This window comes from Petaurus breviceps, unplaced genomic scaffold (genome assembly GCF_028583685.1).
Source record: "Petaurus breviceps papuanus isolate PSGF00001 unplaced genomic scaffold, PetGlider_PUasm1.0 189, whole genome shotgun sequence".
Lineage (NCBI taxonomy): Eukaryota > Metazoa > Chordata > Mammalia > Diprotodontia > Petauridae > Petaurus > Petaurus breviceps.
In genome coordinates this window covers 38,908,266-38,932,271 of record NW_027185809.1, presented here as the reverse complement: position 1 = coordinate 38,932,271, position 24,006 = coordinate 38,908,266, and the positions used below count along the sequence as shown (strand labels likewise).

At 36.8% G+C, this 24,006-nt stretch overlaps 1 protein-coding gene across 3 annotated transcripts in view; it reads right to left on the bottom strand.

Annotated features, from left to right (window-relative positions):
* The window catches only part of NRXN3 (neurexin 3), a 2,132,730-nt gene that overhangs the window by 483,995 nt on the left and 1,624,729 nt on the right, over nucleotides 1–24,006 (bottom strand). For all 3 annotated transcript variants that reach the window (XR_011169070.1, XM_069092330.1, XM_069092331.1), the window contains exon 16: nucleotides 8,746–8,927. Coding sequence is in view for 2 of the 3 variants with exons in the window: in XM_069092330.1 (XP_068948431.1) it covers nucleotides 8,746–8,927 (182 nt within the window). In the remaining variant the exon portion in view is untranslated. The remainder of the gene's footprint in view (nucleotides 1–8,745; nucleotides 8,928–24,006) is intronic.

The window sequence follows — 24,006 nt, the reverse complement described above, 5'->3', positions numbered from 1 at the left end:
ATATACACATACATGTAGATTCACTTAGACTATTGAACAGTTTCTAACATTCAAACTGAAGAACGAAGGGAGGAGGATCATTATTCACTCAGCTTCTTGTATAAAATACAAGGCTGTCACAACATATAAACTGCCAACTTGGACCCGTCTGGCCAAACCTGCAACCCAAAAGGGTACCGCCCTATCCTTACTTTATTCCTTCATTCTTTCCATCATCTGCAGAGGCAAATCACCAGGACAATTAGAAAACAACTGCTTCCTGAACATATCCCTTCTGGGGGTGTAAACTCCTGAAGCGGGGGCACTTCTGTGCTTCTGCTCCAGGGTCATCCTAAATGGTGCATCCTTGAGCTCTCCCAGGATGGCAGCAATGTCTAGGGGGAATATGGCTGGTGAAAGCTGCAGTTTCTTGTCATATAGAACAGATGCCTTGGCACATAAATTTCCACTGTGCCTGAAAGGCTCATAATTAAAAAATGAATCCAAAAGGATTTACTGTAAATTACAAACACAGAGAAACTAATAGGGTGTCTTTTTTCCACCTAGTATTAGCTACATAAAGAGAAACTAATTGCTGCCCTATTCTTCCCTACCCTCTCCTTATAGGGGGTGAAAAGGAGGTCATCAGGAATTTTATTATAGTAATAGTAGGCACTTCATGGTAATCTTCTAACGGTACAATTCAGCCATTTCTCAGGCACGATTGTGTAAAGAAGGGTTAGCATAACATGCCCCAGCTCCTTAGTGCCTAGATACCAAGGCTAAGAGACAGCTGCTAAGGGTAAACGAATAAGAGACTGATCACGTGTTCAGGGCAGGTACATTGCTGATGAAGCAGGGAGACTTGTACTCAAAAAAAGATTTCTCATTTCTAAGACACATCCACTCTATAGGGAACTCATGTGATGTGGTCTTCAAGATCCATTTATACCTGTCAAATAGAGATCATCTATCTCTTATCTCATCAAAATAGCTATGAATAATCAACACAGGGAATAACTCATTATGGAAATAAGGGTACCAAAAATATTAGCTAGTTTTAAGCAAGCAACCTCTAATTTGTATTAGATTTTTAAAAAAGTATTTTGAGGTAAATTAAAATTATATGTATGTATACATACATACATACATACACACACACACACACATATATATATATATATATATATATAAAATAAACAAATATCTGGGTGGAGTGATGGAGACAAATAATAAGATATAGAGTTTATATCTTTATATTCATTTCAATGAATACTTAGTTAATTATCTACTATGCATAGAATGTTAACACTTTGCACAGGGATAAATAAAAGGTCTAGTCCCTACATTCACACAGGGCTACAATCTATTAAATGGGTAGTGATAAGGAATGACTTTGTAATTGGCACAGTGCCTGACACATAGTAGGTGCTTAATAAGTCTTTAATGGATGACTGACTTATTTCTCAGGTATAGAGAACTCTTGGGTGAAGAAACTACTCCTACCAACATAGATGTGCCACCCAGAGTCATGGAGACTTGCTTAGAGCATTGGGAGGTCAAGGGACTTCTCAAGGTCACCTTTTTTATTTTTTTTAATTTAATTTTTTTTTTTTTGCTTTTTGGAGGGCAGTTGGGGTTAAGTGACTTGCCCAAGGTCACACGGCTAGTTTTTGTGTTAAGTGTCTGAGGCTGGATTTGAACTCAGGTCCTCCTGACTACATGGCCGGTGCTCTATTCACTGTGCCACCTAGCCACCCCAAGGTCACATTTTTAAAAAATATCAAATGCCTTTTTGAGTTACAAACTACTTTTGATTTCGAGGATCAAGGAAGTCTTCATAGAAGAAGTGTCACTCTCGTGGTCTGTATAACTTGACTTAAAGCTCAGATATTAAATTCAGGGATTAGTTTAGTAGAGAAGGGAGAAAATTCCTAGGAACAAAGAATCTCAGAGGAGGAAGAACCCTGGTTCAACCAATGTCACCCACACCTCAACAGGACACCCTTTCTCAACAACCACAAATGGATAGCCAACCTACTCCAAAGAGATCTTCTTATCGGAAGCTTACTTACTCTCCTTTTTGTTTTTGTTAAGATGCTTTTTAGTCATGTTCAAATCTCCCTGACCCCATCTGGTGTTTTCTTGGCAGAGATACTAGAGTAGTTTGCTATTTCCTTCTCCAGTTCATTTTACAGGTGTGGAAACTGAGGCAAACATGGGTAAGTGACTTGCCCAGGGTCACAGAGATAGCAAGTGTCTGAGGCCAGATTTGAACTTAAAAAATATAAATGTTGATTCCAGGACCAGTACTCCATCCACTGTGCCATCTCGCTGCCCTATTTTTCTTTAGGGCAGTTCTAATTTTTAGGAAGTTTTTGTTTTTATATGGAACCTAAATCCAATTCTCAAATTTTCTCCATTGTTCCTTGCTCTGCCTTTTGAGATTAAGCAAAAGAGATCCAATCCCTTTTCCACATTATAGCCTTTTGCATATAATGGTTATCACATCCTTCCTAACTCTTCTCCAAGCTAAAAATCCCTAATTTGTTCAAACGATCCTTGTATATAATGGTTTTGAGTCTTTACTATTTTGATCAGCTTCCTCTATGTTCTTCCCAATATTCTTCCTTAAACCTGCCACCCCAAACTAAGTACCATAACTAAATGGTGACATCAGCAGAGTTCTAGGGTTGGAGTCAGGAAGATCTGAGTTCAAATTCAGTCTCAGGGCTTACTAGTTCTGTGATGCTGAGCAACTCACTAAAATTCTGCCTTATTTTCAACTATAAAATGGGGATAATAGTACTTACCTCGCAGTGTTATTGTGAGGATCACAAAAGATAATATTGGTAAATAGTAGCAAAGTTCTTGGCACATAGTAGGCTCTATATGATGCTAGATATTACTATTATTATGTTCTAAATGTGCTCTATTTACAACAAAGGACTGAGGGGTTACAGCATTCTTTCTTTAGAAAGCCATGCTTCTAAGAATCCAAACTAAGGTTATATAAGTTTTGGGGCTATCATATCACATACTATAAGATAATGGACTGGCAAGTGGTCAAATTAGTGACTTCTGGGGGATAATACAAAATAAAGGCTGGTAGCTTGGTGCTAGATTATGTAGGGTGTGCATTAAATATTTACCTTAGAAGAATGGTGCTCAGATATATATATATATATATACATACATACATACATACATACATACACACACACACACTTTAGGAAGACCATTTTGCCAGCACTGTAATGGATAAGTTGGGGAAGAGAGATTAGAGACATGGAAACTATTTAGGGAACTCACCGCGGGTAGCAGAAATTAATGAGGATCTTAATGGGTGTGATGGAAGTAGAAAGGAAAGAAAGAGAATAATAATTTATATAGCACCTACTGTGTGCCAGACACTGTTGCTAAGCTTTTTATAATATTGTTTCATTTGATCCTCAGGAGATGTGAGGCAGGTGCTATTTATTATCAACCCCTTTTCACAGTGGAGGAAAATAAGGCAAACAGGTTATGTAACTTCCCCAAGGTCACACAATTAGTAAGCATCTAAGAATGAATTTGAACTCAGATCTTCCTGACTATAGTCCCAGCACTCGATTTACTTCACCACCTAGCTTCCCAAAGAAGGATACAGATATAAAAGATAGCATAGAATTAGAATCAGTAAGATCTGGCAAAATGATTGGATATGACTGGTGAGGAAGAGGGGAGATTAAAAATTGGCTTAAAGGTTTTATATCTGAGTGACTAGATTAAAGGATCATTCCATCAATCAAAAAAAATAGGGATATTAAAAGAAATAGTTTGAAAGATAACATGATGAGCTCAGTTTGGGAATATATTGAGATTGAGGTCAAGGCAGACTTTAAGGTAGATATAGTAAGTAGTACTTTAAATGCAGGACTGGACCTCAGAGGAGAGATTGGGGATGAAGGGATAGATTTGGGAGGCACTGGAGTGGAAGAAATCATTGAAGCAAAAGGGTGGCGCAAGTTGTCAAGGGAGAGAAAGTAGAGAAAAAAGAACCAAATGGCAAAGCCCCAAATCATAATCACAAATGATGGTTCTCAAAGGGGCCATAAAAAAGATCCGTTCTACACCACTCATTTTAAAAATGAAGAAAATGAAGCCTAAAGAGAGAGGGAGTGACTTGACTAAAGTCTCACAGAAAGGAAGTGAGAAAGGCATTCAAACCCAGGTCTTCTGATTTTAATGCAGAATATTAGAATATAAACTCTGTTTAGGACAAGGACTTTGTCTCCCCATTGAACCTGACAAATGAAAGGCATTTAAAGAACATTTTTAAGTCCATCATTTTCTCTTTTCTACTATACTTGTAGCTTATCTACATGAACCTCAACATTACAATTATTTTTCTTTGAAACTGTCTTCCAGGTGGACTATGCACCTTTGCTAACAATGAGACTTTTCAGAATCCCCTTTTTTTTCAGAAGTGCCTTTAGAATAAGTCCAGTAAACAGGAAAAACAATTCTATTACTAAACAGAGGTACTTCATTTTGAATTTTAAAAAAAGTTATAAGATTTGGTACCAAATAATTTTAGAATATTTTGAGCAACCAAATCTACCGGCAAAAAAGTAGAACTTGCTTTGAAAGTATTTTTTTTTGTCTTTTTGGAGGGGAGAAGGCAAGGCAGTTGGGGCTAAGTGACTTGTCCAAGGCCACACAGTACATGTTAAGTGTCTGAGGCTGGATTTGAACTCAGGTCCTCCTGACTCCAGGACTGATGTTCTATTGATCATGCCACTTAGCTGCCCATGAAAGTAATTTTAAATCAAGTGTTCAATAAATATTTAAACACTGGCAACAGGGAAGTAGGGGGAGAGAAGTATTGGATTTATAGTTAGAAGTCCTGGGTGTGAGTTCTGGCTCTGCCATTTGAAAACTCAATGTTCTGGAGCAAGTTATGCAACATTTATGAACTTCAATTTCCTCATCTATAATAACAACAATAGCAGTACTTTTATAATGTTTTAAATAGATTATCTCATTTAATGTAGCAACTCGATGAGTTAGATATTACTTTCTATAAAAGAAGGGTAATATCATCATCACCACCACCACCACCATCACTACTACTGTTGCTGCTGCTGCTACTGCTATGTCTACTGCCTACTGCCACCACTATTACTATATATCTAACACATAATGACTGGCTATTTTTGGCTCCTTTTTTAATGACTATAAATTAATCAATATGTTATGCACAGCATTCTGACTCATGGATTTTTAAATATCATGAATTGAATTAAATATCAAGACTTCTACTACTACTACTAGTAATAGTAATAGCAGAAGTAGTAACTACCATCCATATAGTGCTTCATGATTTGCAAAGTACTTTACAAGTTTCTCATTTTATCCTCCCAACAACCCTGGGAGATAGATAATATTATTATCCCCATGTTACAGATGAGAAAATAAGGCATACAGTGATCAAGTGACTTGCCTTATGTTACGTAACTAGTAAGTGTCCAAGTCCAGATTTGAACTATGGTTTTCCTGACTCCAAGTCCAATGCATGATACACAGTATTACCCTACTACCTGCAGCCTCTCCCTCCTCCTAGTATTAGTACGGTTAATGTCATTACTACTCACAGGTCTATAGGGTTCTAAGGTTCATGAAATACCTCATATACAGTGAATCATTTGATGCTCACAATAGCCTTTAAGTATACCTGCTATAACTATCATTAGCCCATTTTTGTAGATGAAAAAATATTGGATCCAAAAGGTTACATGATTTGTACAAGGTGAGTGTCAGAGGTAAGATTTGAACCCAAGTATCTCTGACTCCAAGTGAGCTATTCTATCCCTTCACTATGCCATATAGATGTCCCTATTTCCGTTGTCTAACTCACAGGATTGCGGTGAGGATGGAATGTGATTGAAACATCTTCTTTTATGTAAGCTTAAGAGAAAGTATGCCATGTGAAAATCCTTTGACTTCTGTAAAGTGCCACACAAATGCTGGCTATTGTTATTATCCTGAGATAATATTGAAATGATACCTTCCAAGATGATGATTTTAATATGACAGCATTCACTCATTTGGATATACTGTCTATGTTATATTCAGATCTCATATGCCCATATGCACAAGTATAACAACATATATTTAATATATTCTCTTATATATGTTATATGAGCAGTGGTACTATGGCATGTTATCTGATAACCTGGTTATGGTACATCCCTGCCTTTGATGCATAGTGGTTGGCTATTTTTGTTTGTTGAAATGATTATAAACCAATCAATATGTTATGTACAACATTTTAAAAAATATCATGACTTAGATTTAGGTTTTTAAATATCATAACTTAGATTTGAAAATTGTGGTTTTAATCACAAAGTTCAAGACAATGGAGGCTTAGTAAATGGCTACCTTTTACAAGCCTCTTGACCTATTAGGCAACTCTCTATGAGTAGATAAGTTGAAAATAAAGTGCTGACTGTAAGAGGGAATTTCTAAATCCAGGAGTTTCTTATAATGATGAAATCACAAGTTCAGTCCTTATGCTCAAAAAAATAGAAAACATCTACCCATCAATTACATCAATGACAATTATAGCAAGGCTACAATTTTGAGCAATATTCTAGCTTCTCTTAGCAGTTCCTCACACTTTCATGTCATAAGATCATTTAATTTAGAGTTGAAAGAGACCTTACGGATCATGTAGTTCAACCTCCTCATTTTACTGTGCCCTCATCTGTAAAATGAAGGGCTTGGATTAGGCAGCCTTTCAGTTTCCTTTGAGTTCTGAAGCCTGTGATCCAATGACATTTGGGACCATCACTGTCAGCTGAAAATACAAGCTAAAATGGTAAGTGGGGCTTCCAGTTCCACCTAGAGCAACAAAGCCTTTCGCTTAAGCATGTATCTGAATGGAAATTATCTACACGGTGTCTATGTCTGCAGAAAGGAATGAAGATAGTTACCAATACCCTATCATTAAAAGGTTTCAGGTCATAGACTAATTACTTGTTACATGGCAGCCCTAAGTCATACTATTTTTAGTTAGTCTCCCTAAAAAATAATAAATCATGAGAATGGAAGGGAACTACTGATGGTATGCAGCTTGTAATGAACATAAGCCAATCAAAATGTTTTTCACAGTATTTCAACTCACATAAGTTTTTAAAATATTAGGACTTAGATTTGCAAAATGTTGTTTTGTTCACAGAAGCAAATACAAGACATCTAAGACTCAGCAAATGCCTTTTTTATTTCTATTTATACTGTGCTAGATTCCAGGGCAAACAGTATATTAATTATGACTTGAAATGTACGATGCAACAAAGACTTAGAAAGTTTCTACTATGTGCAGAACCCTGGGCTAGGTCCTGAGGCAAATGCTATGGTAAATGTGGCTTTATTTCTCCTTGTCATTTTAATTTCATTGTTCTTAAGAGTTCTTAAGAACAACAATGTCACCATAATGACCAGACAGAAGAAAGAGTGGAGGGAACAGAATGGAAACCTAAGCCTTTATGCTTGGATTCTAGGGCCAACTTCCATGTTTTTTTTTAAAATTATCATCTCTAACCATTCCTTCTCTCCTCCCTAGAGCTGACTGGCATTCTGCCTGGGCTCTGGTTCAGAGTGAAGTGAGACTACCAGCCGGAGGAATCAGGATGGTAAATTGTTCACTTTCCCGGTTACCTGAAATAACAGGTGCTCAGAAGATGCTTTAATAGCCACAGCTGAAGTTTTAGCCTCCTAAACCAAAGACAGCCACCTCTAAATGCTGGCAAGCAATTATTTAATCAAAAGCCTTGATTTTCTTTGAAGACCATGTCTCTGCCTCAAAATTTTCTAGGTAAATCTGATTATTTTCCTTCTTTCAGAGGTTGGCTGCATTCCCTAGTTGATCTTTTCTCTTAACTGCTTTCCTTTTTCCTGCTATTTAAAACTGAACTTTTATTGTTCCAAATTAAATCCATTCTTTCTAGCCTTGTCATTGCTAACTAATGAGAACAATTCCTCTCTTCACTCTTGGTAACTGCACTTAGGTACTTATAGATGAGAATCATATCCTTTCTTAGCCTTCATTTTTTTCCAGACTGCACATGCTATAAAATGGGTTAATTGTTGCTATAAAAATACTTTCTATCATCATAGCATGGCAATTTTCCACCCCAAATCATTTAAATTTCCTAGAATTGCACTGAGTCCACATGATATCAGATAGCTAAGTGTAAATGTTCATTTCACTGATAGACACAGGCCTAGAACAAGCTTGGTGTTTTCCTTTCCTTTTGGTTATCATTCTTCACCATACCTGTCATTCTCAAAAATAGAATCTCCAAAAAGACAAAAGCCTGAAAGATCTTTAATATTATTTGCACCTGGGACTATTAAGAAACCCATCAATGATTTTCCTTTATTCATACAGCATGAAAACTAGATTGTTGGTGGGTGATCAGAAACTGAGCTATCATCAAAGACGAGATGGAACACAGTGGATCAGCCTCTTTGACACTTGGACTAGCAGAATCAGAGAGCCAACATCCCCTTCTCAACACCACCTCTAGTACCAATGCCAAGCCCTACAAATTCTGCAGGTGAGCATTACCTACGTCACCAGTATGATGCCAGCACTGCATCAAAGGTTACTTTTTATAAGCACACACTTGTTGCACATCTCTGGAACAATCCATTGTGTCTGTCTGCTCTACAGCAACAGAGAAAGTATCAAGTATATCCAGGTTGAGGTCTATTACTTACTATGTGAAGCTGGAGGAAATCACCGAGCCCTGGAGCACTGTCAATTCGAACCAGGATGCCATCCTTAACTGTCGTACTGAAACCCACGGCAAGGCGATCCGAGCGTGTGCTGGGTCTGTCATTCGCAGGCCAGGTGTAGAGTATGAGTCCTCCACTTTTCCCAAAGATATAGGTAGCACCGGCTGCAAAAGACAAGGGGAGAGGAAGAATGTCTTTAGTTTCACCAGCTGTAGCAATACTGCTGAGACTTGTCTCCAAACAGCTGTGGAGGAGAATGTCCCTTACACAATGGTGTTTTGTTATGAAGAGTGACGGTGTCCAGGGTCTAGGAGGCTGCTGTCACCCTAAATTAAAGATGTTGGCAAAATGAATTAATAGCAAAACAGATGTTAAAAAGACACACTCTTAACATTTCCCATCACTCCTGGGAAACAGGACAGGACAGACAATGTCTCCTGTTTGAGATCTTTATGAATTGTGACAAAAAAACTTTATGCAGCCCTCCCTTCCTCAATAGTGGAATTAATATCATATCCCATCTTGTATATGTACAATATGGAAGACTAACCCTTGATCCCTCTTAGCTATAAGTATATTCTGTTCAGTGAAGCAGGAGTCACTGGTTCCATTTCCAGAAGTGTCTTACATAAATTAAGAGAATACAGGAACCCAAAGACATCTTTTTTATATCCTCTGCTGAACACTTGGAGCACCCTCTGGAAAATAAAAATGGTCGATAAGAAACGTACACATTGTGAGAAATACTACTTCCATGCTTTGTAATTCTGGCCCACTAGGTAGGTATTTAGGAGTATTAGAACCTTTAAATAAAAAAGAATATTTTCTCTAACTGTGGTGATTGTGAGGCTCTCAAAAGGCCTTTTAATTTTCTCTGGTTTTTAAAACGATTAAAAAAAATGATAACAAAAATTTTTTCTCAACTACATGCCAAAGAAAAGAGGCTGTATCTAATTGAATAAAAGTCTCAATAGTATGAAATCTGAACCAATAAATTATATTTTAAAGCAACTAATAATAGTCAATGGGTTATTGATATTATTTGAACTCATACCCAATTATTACTTAAAAATATAAAAAAAAAGAGAAGGGAAATCAGAAAAAAAACCTTCCATGTTTTAAATTCCAAATGTATTATGTATTGTGCCATTGTGGATGTAGCAACATCAGAATCATTCAGACCTGGGCTCAAGTCTTGCCGCGAACACACACTAACCCTTGACCATGGGAAAGTCACTTAACTTCTCGATGCCTCAGTCAACTTTACAAAATGCTAAGTTGCCAGAAAGTTGAAAAATACAGGAAATTTTCACAACCAACAGTTACTCCCAAAGAGAAAATCATAGGTTTCATTCTTTTTTGCTACCCCCTCACTCCTTTTGAAAATAGTGGCAAGAAGGAAAAAGTAACAATCTGAACTTGGAAGTCAAAAATCTTGTTTGATCATCAATCATTCATCATCTCATCTGAAGGTGCAAGTAATATACACAAAGGATTATAGATTTTGAGCTGGAAGATACCTGCAAAACCATCTAGTCCAATTCCTTCATTTCATAGATGGGAATACTAAGGTTCCGAGTATGACTAAAGACACAGCTAGAAAGTGTTAGAGGTGAGATTTGAATCAGTTCCCTCCTCTTTCCACCATACCATGCTGCCTCCCATCACAGGCATTTCCCTCTAACAGTTACTTCCAAAAATGAAAACTCATTTGATATGAAACTTTTCTTCCTGGGCTCTCAATGAACATGTGCTTGCCTTTTAGAAATGTTTTAATATGCTTCACTGAGTAATCAATTCTGATTTCTATAACATCTACTGAGGATCCTAATATATCTTGGCCACATTTGCTCTCAGAGTTAATACACATCTGTGCCAGCCAGAAGGTTGGGTACGATCCTGACTGAGCTAAAAAAAAAAAAAGTAGCTTGTCCAAACCTCCTAAGGCAAACTGTGGGGATGTTAGGGATTAGAAGTGTATGTCAAACTCATCCAATCACCAAGTATTGGACTAAATTCCACTTCAGTGAGAGATAGAGACTCCATTCTGTCCACTCCTAAAGGTCACCATCTTAGATACTATTGTGTGCTCAGCATACATATAATGTGTTACCCTTGCTTTGTTTTTCCTCCTCTGAGTTTCTAACTATTTAGGAGACACTGTGAAGTTAAAGTAATTCACTGTACCTACTTCATTTAGCTTTCAATATCTAATGGTGATGTGAATAATTTGTATACACAACAATGTTTACCACTCTCTGTTGACAAGCCTACTCTAAGACTCTTCATGTTAATTTGAGATGCAGGGATCATGAATTATCCATGGCATCTGTCCATATATACAAAATTTGAACAATTTACGTTAAGTAGATTAACTACAAAAGCCATCATCACCACTCTTTTAATTCTTTATTTCTATGGCACTAAATGATTGATGCACTGGGTTAGATTAATTCAAAAGGGGGGAAAAACAGCAAAGCAAATCAAAGCATGAGCCTTCGCAGTAATCTGTAAAATCCCATTACATCATATCCTAAGTGTTTCGTTGATTCCATTACATGGATCAATTCACACTAGTTACCAATAATACTATCCAGGAGATGATTTTTTTTACAACCAAAAAGATCAAAGGTCTAAGACAGATATTTCCTCATAAATTAGATGAGATTTCTTTATTCTCTTTCAGCTCATTTTAGTTACACCCCACTTACTCAACTTTAGCATTTTTATAATCACATAGGATCAGAGATTTGGGTACCTCCAAGGTCACCATATCCAACACCTTTTTTGGACAGGTGTGGAAACTGAGGCTCAAAGAGTTTAAGTAATTTAATAATAGCAATACAGCAAACATTTAAATAATGCTTTGAGGATTGCAAAGTTTACTACCTGCTATCTCATCTGATCCTCACAAGAATCCTGGAATGTAGGAGCTACAATTTTCCCCATTTACAGATGAGAAAACTGAAGTTATAAGAGATTAAATGACTTGCCCAACATTAAATAGCTAGGGTCTGAGGAAGAATTCCAGCTCAATTCTCCCTCACTTTAAGGACACATCCAGCATTGTTAATAGCACCGTGTGTGTGTATGGGGGTGGGTGGTGTGTATGTATGTATATAATGGCCCCTAGGTACACTTACCTCAGACCATACCAGGAATATACACCCAAGTGCTTCGATTCCAAATGCAGTATTGGTCCCAGTTATCTTTTTATAATTATAGTATCTTAAAAACTGGAAGGCACCTTACAGGTCACCTAGTTTAAATCCAGGAATCTCCTGCACAATATTCCTGACAGTGATAATCTAGGGTTAACTTGAAAATAAGTAGTAAAGGGGAACATATTTTTTAAGGTGGTGGGAAACAGACCTGTGAAGTCATTGATATAGGGAACTTTTGGTGAAAAAATTATTTCTAGCAATCCAGATCCATAATTGCTGTGCAATTTATAGCCTGAAGAGCTGTGGGATGAGGTATGTTGCAGTGAAGGGCACTGTGAGGCTGCATGATTTGCCTACACTGTCTCAAACTTCAGACACTAAACCAGTATCTCAGAGGGAGGATTTGAATTCAGGTCATCCTCTCTCCAAATCTAGTTCTCCATATTCCATCTGTGTTATGTCATGAATCAATCCATTCTATTTTAGGGACAGCTCATATTCTTAGAAAAGTATTAGAGTCCAAATCTGCTATTCCATGTCTTCTACGCATTGATCCTAGCTCAGGGCCATGGAAATTCACAGAATAAGTCAAATCTTCCTTCCACAGAAAAGTCCTTCAAATATATAAATATAGCTATTATTGACTCTTAAATCTCCTTTCCAGGCTAAACTGCTAATTTCTTTAGCTATTCCTCATATAGTCCTGGTTTCAAACTTTTCTCCATTAAGATCAAGATCAACTTCCTTTGGCCCCACTCTGTGTGTGTACATGTGTGTGCATGTCTGTGTTGTGAGAGTATATGTATGTATTTCCCCTGAGTCATCTCTCATATTAGTTTAGTTTTTAAATAAAATTTTGTTTTTTCTCCAATTACATTTAAAACATTTTTTAACATTTGTTGCAGTTTTTTTAGTTTTGAGTTTTGAGTTCTTAATTCTATCTCTCTTTTCTTCCCCTCCCTGAGATAAGCAATCTGATATAGGTTATGCATGTGCAATCATATAAAACTAAGATTTCCACATTAGTCATTTTGTGTAAGAAGAGAGAGAGAGAGAGAGAGACAGAGAGAGAGAGACAGAGAGAGAGACAGAGAGAGAGAGACAGAGAGAGAGAGAGAGGAAGAGAAAGGAAGGAGGGAAAGAAGGAAGGAAGGAAGGAAGGAAGGAAGGAAGGAAGGAAGGAAGGAAAGAAGGAAGGAAGGAAGGAAGGAGGAAGGAAAATAATATGCTTCAGTCTATATTCAGACACCAGTTCTTCCTCTGGAGGCAGATAACATTTTTTATCATGAGTCCTTTGGGACTGTCTTGGATCATTGTATCGCTGAGAATAGCCAAGTCATTCACAGTTTTTCATGGTACAATATTGCTGTTGCTGAGTACAATGTTATCCTGGTTCTGCTCACTTTTAAAAATACTTTAATAACTGTATTTAAATATAATCAATTTCCTTTGATACTCAAAGTACTTTTTAAGCCTTTAAAAACATTATTTTTAGAAGGGTTCCATAGAGCTTTAACTAGACTGCCTAAGGGGTTCATGACACAAATAAGGTTAAGAATCTTGACTCTAGGCAGACATTAAACTCCTACCAGTATAACCTAGGATTGCATTCCCTATGTTCACAGTCATATTAAACTACTTAGTAAAAGGAAAGAGGAATGGATCAGAACAAATCTATTAACACTTCTCTATAAACCTTTCAAAGTATATTTTCTACTTAGAGTGGGTCAGATTTGTTATCTTTATGAACAAAGAGTAGTACACAGCTTTCAATAGTACACAGCTCTCAATTATCCACATAGGTGTAGAAAAGAAGTTGAGATGAACCAATTTGGAAATTTTTTGTTGTGTTGCATTATTAGACTTTGAAATGTCATCTAATATACCCAGAGGCACACACCTGATTATTCCCTCTTCCTGGCAACAACATCTTTCTAAAATAGCCCTAATATCAGTGACAACAGACTGAGCTGGGCAATGAAAGAAGACCACAAATAACCTACAAATCAAAAACTCTATGAACATAGAATGTAAAGTTGACTTAACCATTCACTTTACTATTTCCCTGTTTACTTTGTGACTAGGGAGGGTATATAGTTAGGTAATGTAGGAAGGAAAAGAAAGAATAAAGGGAAAGAAGAAGGAAGGAAAGAAGAAAGGAAGGAAGGAAAATAGAAGGATGAAGGGAAGGAAAGAAAGAAAGATGGAAGGAAATAAGGAAGGAGAATACCTACTATATTCCAGAAACTGCGCTCAGTATTTTATAAATATTACATCATTTGATCTTCACAACAGCTCTTCAAGGCAGATGCTATTATTACACATATTTTATAGTAGAGTAAACTGGCAGACAGAAGTTATGTAGCTTGCCCAGGTTCATACAGTTAGTAAGTGTCTGGGTCTAAAATTGAACTCAGGTGTTCTTGATTCCAGTCCCAGGTCTCTATCCACAACACCACCTAGTTAATGAAACCAAATATTTAACCTAGGAATTGGAATTTGACTCAATCAAGAGATACAAAGATAAGAAGTCAGTTTTCAAAGAACTGGAGCTTGGAGAGGTCTACAAAGGAAGAATTTGGTGAACATATAACAAAGGATTATGTTGAGGAAGTAACAAAAAAAATATTTTAGGGAACTGCATGACTGGAAAACAAAATGGATTCTTCATATAGTGAGAGCAGGGGAGCAAAAGGAGGCTTTTCTGCTTTCCTGTCAGCCTTATAATACCAAAAGGATATGAAAAAGGTCTTTAGTACATTAGTACATTGGGTGACCCCATCTGGTGAATTTATGGGAGGATATGAACAAGAGTTCACATAGGATGGGTGCCAATCATGGGTTACAATTTGAATCACTGGAGTAGTAGTTTTCTTTGTACTAATCTATGTCTATCTATCTCTTGGCTTAGAGAGCTTAAGTGACCTACCCCTAGTTAAACACAGAGCTAAGTGTACATATGTGCTCTTGTGCATGAACACATACGTGCGCACCCACACATCTGTCTATCTATCTAGGTATCTATGAGATAGAAAGATTTGTACAGAAAAAAAACAATACTCTGAGATTACATATTTATATGTACACATTCTCTACCCTCTCCATTTTAAAATTAACAATTGTCTCATTAATAATTCTAAGTTCTGAGATACATTAGTAAAAAGCAACCAAGAAAATTACAGACATATGATCACCCATTTAGTAACTTGAAGGTCAGTATAGCTGGGATCCTTTGGCATAAAAACACTATTAATGTTAAAATCACTGTGGTAAAATAAGAAATGAAAAACAATGGAAAATGAAACCACAGACAACTTATCGGTGCATTCTCCAGTTTCATTCCCAAGAGCTACTCTTTCAAGTCAACAAGCATTTATTAGGGATCTTCTATAGCCAGGCACTATGCTAAGTAATGGGGATCCAAAGAAAGGCCAAAGACTAGTCTCAAGGAGCTCACGATCTAAAGGAGGGAACATGAAAATAGCTATGTATAAGCCATATGTGTGTGTGCATGCGCACGTACATGTGCACATGTACAAACATGAATGTACATGTACAAAATTAGCTATGTACAAACCATATTTATGTTTTATGTATACACACATGCATATACATATGAGCATGTGCTCTCTCTCTCTTTCTCATAAGCATGCTCTAAGCTCTCTTGTTGCAGCCGGCTCCAGCACACCCCTCTAAAGTGATGCAGTCAAACAGGTCTACTTTCTATTCATGTACATGACATTGACTTCTCACAGATTGTTCCTAGTGCTAACGGCAATCTCCCTCCTCACTTCCATTTCATATGATTATCCTACCTTTCTTCATAGCATGACTTCCTACCTGCAAATATTCACATGAACTGATACAAAGGGAAGTGAGCAGAACTAGGAGAACATTGTATGTCTGTATATGTATATATAATAAAATATAAGAATATAAAATATTATATATATGATTAATTATAGAGAATCAACAGAGAAAAAGCACTAGCATTTGAGGTCATCTAGAATTCTAATAATTCTAGCTTTGCAAGTGGAGAGGAAAGAGGACATATGGTGCAAAATTTCCCCAAGCAAATGCTTAGATCTCTTGTGTAAAAATAAAAACACCAAAGAGGTTCACCCATAGCACTGCATCTGCAAGTACCAGTGTCTCCCACGTCGCACAATCAATTCCCAAGTTCTTAAGAGGTACCTAAAGCATGACATGCCCACATCAAAGAAGGTACTGTGTTCAATGAACAAAGCAGAACTGAAGGAGCTCAAAGGAAACTCAGAATGTGCAAATTTAGAGAATCCACCCCTAATGTTCACAGGGACTATTTGTTCTCAACGTGTGGCAGAGTGTTCCAAGTTCGTATTGGCCTGATCAGCCGCAGTCAGACACATTGAAACTTGACTCTAACATAGTGATGTTATTTTGGACCTCTACAAGAACGAAGGACAACAATAATAAATCTGCAAGTGACAATGAATAAAGTCCCTGTGTATTTTCATAATCTAAGGGACATCAATTTAATGGGTTGTGTTTTTACTGGTAATATAAAAGGAAGGAAAATGACTAGAGGGCCCAGGGGAAAAAAATAAACAATGATCATGCTCTTTTTCTCACCCCAGTCAGTAGGATATACGTTTTGTTTTGTTTTATTTTGTTTTCTTTTTCTTTTGATGTAGATTTTATAGTAGCTATTTTGGAAACATTCATATACTACATGAAATGCTCCTCCCATGTCTGCTAAGTCCAATACTTCTCAGTGTACTCTCCATGCTTGTGTTAAAATCATATTGTGTTTACTAATAATCAGAACCATATAAATTTTCTGCTTACTAGCAAAAAGAGATCAGTTCAACCAAAGGAAAAAAAAATGCTAAGATGGCATTTTGGCCATCTAGCAATGCAGGATTAGCAAGTTTCCAAGCAGCTGCTGGATTTTTTTTTTCTCTTAGCTCCTAACAATTTAGCTACAACCTAGGAATATGCAGAGATCTTTCTAATCCATGAAGTCAGCAGTGTGATGGTGGATGTTTAACAATCAGCTCTCCAAAAATATACAACACGCTTTTAAGTTGAATCCATATTATTAAGATTTTCCCCATCACTTTCTCAAGTCCAGGTGATCAACCAAATAATAAATTAAACTCTAGTATGTAGCATTTGGTGATTGAAGAGATGTAAACACTAACAACGAAAATATAACAATAGGTTCTCTGGGGCCAGCTCTAGCATACACCTGTAGCTGATCCAGTCAAAAAGGTCTGTTTTCTGTTCACATCCATGGCATTTTAGGGGAAGTTAGGTAATGAAGTGCATAGAGTGCCAGCCCTGGAGTCAGGAAGACTCATCTTCCTGGGGTCAAATGTGACCTCAGAACTTACTAGTCGGGTAACCCTGGGCCAGTCACCTAACTCTGTTTGCCTTGATTTACTCAACTGCAAAATAATCTGGAGAAGGAAATGGCAAATCACTCTAGTATCTTTGTGAAGAAATTCACAAATAGATCACAAAGAATCAGCCATGATTAAAGCGACTGAACAACAACATGATTTCATGTTGTTCCACCTTGACTTCTCAGAGGTTGTTCCCAATGCCAAGATTAGCCTCCCTCTGACCTCTATATCACAGGATTCCCCTACCTTTTTTATAAAGACTTTCTACATGGAAAGATTTATATGAACTGATACAAAGTGATGTGAGCAGAACCAAAAAACAGGGTACACAGTAACAGCAATATTTGAAGATGATCAAATGTGAATAACTTAATTATTCTCAACAATTCAAAGATCCAAGACAATTCTGAAGGACCTATGATAAAAAATGTTATTCATTTCCAAAGAAAGAACTGAGAGATTCTGGGTGTAGATCAAAGTATACTATTTTTTACTTTCTTTTTTTAAAAAAAAATTGCGTCTGAGTTTTCTTTTACATATGACTAATATGGAAATATGTTTTGCATGACTTGCTCATATATAATCTACATAAAATTGTTTTCCTTCTTAGGAAAGAGGGAGGGAAGGTAAGGAAAGAATAGACTTTGGAATTCAAAATTTTTTAAAAGGAATGTCAAAAATTACTTTTATGTATAATTGAAAAATTTAAATATTTAATTCAAAGTATGACTTACTATAGGAGGATTTTCTCGATCTCTCCAGTTCTAAGTGCCCCCCCCCAAAAAATTACTTTTAATTAACTTTGAATGCATTTTATATATACTTGTCTGGTCTTTCCCTGGAAATAAAGAATAAGTTCCCTGAGGGCAAGGACTTTTTGGACTGTAATTGATTTGAAATAAACATTATTAGAATGATTAATGTACTTTTACAAAATTAAATGACCTCTGGATCTCTGGTTTCTGTGGTGTGAAGAACTCCTGCTGTGGTTGCAAATTAACAAATTATGTATAACAGTATTAGGGAACTGCCTGGAACACTTAGAGGTTAAGTCACTTCTTTCTAACCATGCATGCACAAGTAAGACCTAAAACTTGAACCCAGGACTTTCTGCTTCTAACACAGGCCTGCTGTTTACTAAACCTAGGTGACATAATAGGTAGAGCTCTAGGTCTGGTGGCAGGAAGATCCAATTTCAAATTCAGTCTAAGATACATAATAACTGTGTGACCCCAGGCAAGTTACTCAGTCTGACTCAGGTTCCTCAACTATAATATATGGATAATAATAGCCTCCCAGGGTTGCTGAGAGCTTCTAAAGAGAAAGTATTTATAAAGTGGTTAGCACAGTTCTTGGCATGTTGTTGTTCAGTCATTCAATATTGTCTGACTCTATGTGATCCCATGGACATTGTCCATGGAGTTTTCTTGGCAAAGATCCTAGATTGGTGTGCTATTTCCCTCTCCAATGTGTCCCCAATTTTACAGAAGAGGAACTGAGGCAGGTTAAGTGACTTACCCAGGGTCATATAACTAGTAAGTGTCTGAGGTGGGATTTGAACTCAGATTTTCCTGACTCCAGGCCTAGTGCTCTATCCACTGTACCACCTAGCTGCTCTATACTGGAATATATGGCACTTACTAAGTGCTTCTCTCTTTCCTTCTTAAATTCATTGCTCTTTCATTAAACTACTAAGGCCTTATATACCTGTCAATAACGAGTTTTTGAAAAATGAAAATTTCAATTAAACAATGAATTATCTTATATACCAAAACACTTGGTACTTTGAAAACAATTGGCTGGGTGGTTTCTCTACTTTCACCTCCACCATCTGCCACCTCTTGCCAAAATTGGATGAATTAGTTAATCTCCTATCATGTAAACTAAGCCAAAATATGATTTCAAATCAATCAAGAAAATTTTGGCAGCAACCCTAAGTACTTGCACATTATTAAAATTAAGTAGATAACCTATGAGCTGACCTCAAGTAATAACTTCAAAAACCCACATTAAAATAATTAAGGTTATGATATTTTCATAAGCAAATAGAGAGACCACTTCTTCCACTAAGTAAGCCCTTAGAATTTTAAGCTTCCACAGAAGCACTACTTGATGTTTCTTCCACATTTTAGACCATTTATATTTAATTCTGGAAGCCATCCATACTAAGGTCTTTGCTCTTTTTCTTTTTGCTCTTTCCTGTAACACTACTAGGAAGGAAGGAAGGAAGGAAGGAAGGAAGGAAGGAAGGAAGGAAGGAAGGAAGGAAGGAAGGAAGGAAGGAAGGAAGGAAGGAAGGAAGGAAGGAAAGGAAGGGAAGGGAAGGAGGGAAGAAAGGAGGAAGGAGAAAGAAATTGTTTCTTTTCAGAGATAGCACCAACAGAGAGATTCTCAAAGACCAGAGACCTGGTATTCCACAGAGCAGATATAGGAAAAAAGGGAAATGTAGCCAGAGGACAAAATGGAAACAGATAACAGAATATATTTAGTTTTTAGCATAGTATTTTTTTTAAATAAATCAACTTTAAAGGGCATGCATGAAATGTGGAAATATGAAATTAACAATATAGCTAATATAAGCACACTGCATCATGAAGAAGTCATGATAACAAATAAAATGTTTGTGAATTTTTTACAGAAATAATTTCCTATTGTTAAATTGAAGTTAAAGCCCTTGCATTTGACTCCCAGATAGCACACATATTATATGTGTGACCTAGGAATTAATGCAATTATTACCTATGTGACCTTGGACAAGTCACATAATGTCTCTGGACCTTGCTTTGTTCATGTGTAAAATGACAAGTTTGGATTAGATAATCTAATGTCTCTTACAGTCCTAAATCTATCATTCCCTGATCCTGGTAAGATCAAATAGGTTGTAAAAAATCTCTCTAGAAACGAATCATTTAAATCTAAAGTGAATCAGAACAGACAACCTACTAGAAAATATACTGTAGAATTTGTTTTACTTCATGTAGGAGTGGTTAGAAAGAACTGCAACAGCAGGAATAATAATTAGGGCATAATAAACAGGAATATTTTTGTGCTGTGTGCTTAGTAGTTGCTGGAGATGCACTTATAGGCTGATTAATGCTCCTCATCTCTTCAGCTCCTTCACGCAATACAACAGAAAATGAATTGCATGTCTTACTGTGATCAAAACTAGGTTTAAATTTTCAGGGAAAAGAGAAATATAGTGCTGAAGGCTATCATGAAAGCCACAATGCATCAGTATACCAATTGTCTTGCTGGGTATAGATTATTTGTCCATGTAGCCTAAATTTGCTTAAAAAGCCAATCTTATTTAAGCAATTGCTGTCAAATTTCCTCATTTTATCTGGGCTATAAGGGCATCCTTTCAATGTTTAGCTTCTTTATGAATTTAAGGGAAAGTCTTCTACACCATGAACGTATCCTGTCCTCCATGTGTTAATCGTTGGCATTCTGCTTTGGAACTTGCTTTGTCTAATAGATATGACTAATGGCCTTTGCTAAATCAAGTATCGCTTCTCTCTTAAGTACATATACCAATGCAATGATCCTGTGAGGTTGTTGTTATTCAGTTGTTTCAGCCATGTCCCACTCTACATGAACCCATTTGGATTTTCTTGGCAAAGATGCTGGGCTGGTTTGCCATTTCTTTCTCCAGCTCATTTTATAGATGAGGAAACTGAGGCAAACAGGCAAGTGACTTGTCCAGGATCACACAGCTACTAAGTGTCTGAGGCCAGATTTGAACTCAGAAAAATGAGAGGTTTTTTCTTTTTCTTTTTTGTTTTTACTCCAGGCCCAGTACTCTATCCATTATACCACCTAGCAGATCTGTGAGGTAGGAAATAATAATGATTAATGCTCATTTATAGTGTGCTTCAAAGCCCTTTATAAGGCCCTTTCCATATATTCTGGGATTTGACCTCAAAAACAATCCCTTGAGGTACTTTTCACAGGTTACCATTCCTGTTTTATAAAGGAGGTGACTGGCCTGCCTCCAGGTGATACAGATTGTGTTAAAAATGGGTTTCAAACCTAGGTCTGTCCCAACTCCAAATACAGCACTTGTCCCCATACACAAAGTTGCCCGCTAGTACAAATAGAATTAGCCCTGTTTTATAGATGAGTTAACTGAGGTTCAACATGATGAAAAAGCTTGCCTTAGAATTACAATTAGTGTCAGAGTTGGGATTTGAACCCAAGGCTTCTGATTAAATCTGCTGCCATGCTTACACCATGGGCACATTTTCTATCTTCCTTTACAATGGGTCTCATATTTAGGATTTTATATGATAGCATGTCACATTCACTTACTGACTCACTAGTTGCATAAAACTGTGGTTAATTTTTGATTTGTGGTTAATTAAGATACATGGAAACCCAGGGATCTGCAGTAACAGATTGTATCAGTATTTGAAGTTATCTGTACAACAAAACATATTTGCATTACAGAGGGAGCCACCAGGGACTCCCAAGTAAATACTACAGATTTTTATTTTTTTACCAATATCTCTACTATGTGTATATTTATTGAGAAGAAAGCTATTATGATCTAACTTGTCTACCCTAAATAAATGTGAAATAAACACAAGAAAGGATGATGAAGTAGGCTTAGATAAAGCTAAACTGAAGGGACCAAATGTTGAGAGCAAAATTTCATACTTTCTTAAGAACATTCTTTTTCTTCTGCAAAAGTGGGAGTGAATTTATTGCTGAGTAAACTGAGAGGCTGACAATACCACCTAGGAGTTAGGCATATCACCAACAGGGCCTAAATAAACATCTTTACACAAATACCCACAGGGTGCTTTAGACTAGCACTATGGAAGTAGTTTCAGCCAGCTGGCTGTTGTCTTTTCCTTTTCCTTGAAAGGGAGTACCCTTAATACTAAATAGACATTAAACCAGAGAGGGGCCCCTGCCTCACCTACAAGAGTAGTATTTTGAGTTATGTTCCTATTTCTTCAGGCAAAGGTAGCATAAAGCCTATAGGGAAAGACACGATGTATCAGTATTGTCTTAAAGGGTAGGAGAGGAATGGTAGCCTTTCTAACATCTCCAAAACTTTTTTTAGTAGTGTTCAATGCAAATTCTATACCAGTTCATTAATAACAAAATATGCCAGACTAACTCTCCCCTTCCCTTTAATTGACAGTCTTACTATATGTTAGCAGAGAAAGAAAATGCCATAGGTATAATAAGAATTTATTTTAACAGGTCATTCAAGCAATTTTCTCATGATATTCTCATGGATAAAAGTGGGGAAATGTGGGCTATCTTACAGTTAGATGGATTCTGAATTAATTGAATAGCTAAACCCAAGACAATTGCTATCAAATAAATCAATCCTATCCTAAAAGAGGAGCCTTTCCTGAAGTGACATCCGGCTTTTTCCTACAACAGAGAATAAACTTAAGTTGTTTTATTCAACTTTATGATCTGTGATTTGGACCAATTTATACATGGCTTGCTTATCAAACTGGAAAATGACACAAAGCTGGGAGGGAGGGGGAATAATATGCCATGTGACAGAACTAGAAACCTCAAATGTTAAAAAGCTGGACAAATAAGCAAAATTGAATAAAATAGAATTTAATAGACATAAATTTAAAGTCCTACATATAGATTTGGAAAGCACAAGTGTAGAATGAGGTTAACCAAAATAATGGGGGGGGATGTCTTATGATCTAGTGAAAAGTAGGTCATTCTGTGCTTCAAAGTAGCAGAGCCAAAATTTTATTTACAACTCATTCACTTAAGAGTCACCATTCTTTCAACTTGTAGGTATCTTTCATAAAAAAGTGTTGTCTCATTGTACTTTGGATTCACTGACTTGCCTGGTTTCAATTCCAGGGAATTAGATGCCTGTCCCAGGATAAACTCACCACTACTAAACTAACCAACATGCTGCTAACTCAAACTCTGATTGAAACTACCTCCCTCAGTCTGCTTAGAGGGCTGGAAGGTAGAGTACTGCATTCCTCCCAATGCCTTCCTTTATAGAGGGCAGAAACTGGACTCTCAGATCATTCCACTGTGCATCTGCTTCACTGACTGCTTTCAATTTCAACTAAAAAAATGCTCTCTCACCAGGAACCTCAATGTATTCCACCCCTGCTTTCCAGCCTCGTTTTGTGTCTTCTCCTTTAGACTTGTAAGCCCTTTGAGGGCAGAATTTGTCTTTCTTTTTATTATTTGTATCTTTAGGACATTGCCTGGTACATAATAGGTACTTCTAAATCTTTATTGAATTCGATTGGTCTGGACAAATATTCCCCAACTCTGTAATTGTATGATTGAGTTACTTGAACTATGTATTGGACTTTCTTCCACACTGTTCTCTGGCTACATTTCATCTTGCGGTTGTTTATTTGGAAGTGAGTCTTAAAGCTCTACAATGCACCAGGTCTTTGACCTGCAAGATTATGTTGGATGGTACTATCCCTGAAAAGAAGCATATAGGCATTTTCCAGTAGGGATGGTGGAATGGGTAAGAGGGAAAAATGCAGAGATGACAGAGTTGATAAATGATAAAAATAAGCTGTTTAAGTAATCTATAACCCAAATGAAAAGTTGTGAAGTGCTCCTACTCCTATGAAAGCTGAAAAAGCTAAAGGACTTCTTCCTACAGTGAAATAAATGTCCTCTTTATACCTATATCTACTTACTTAAGAAAGAAAATGTGATGTCTTACCAGT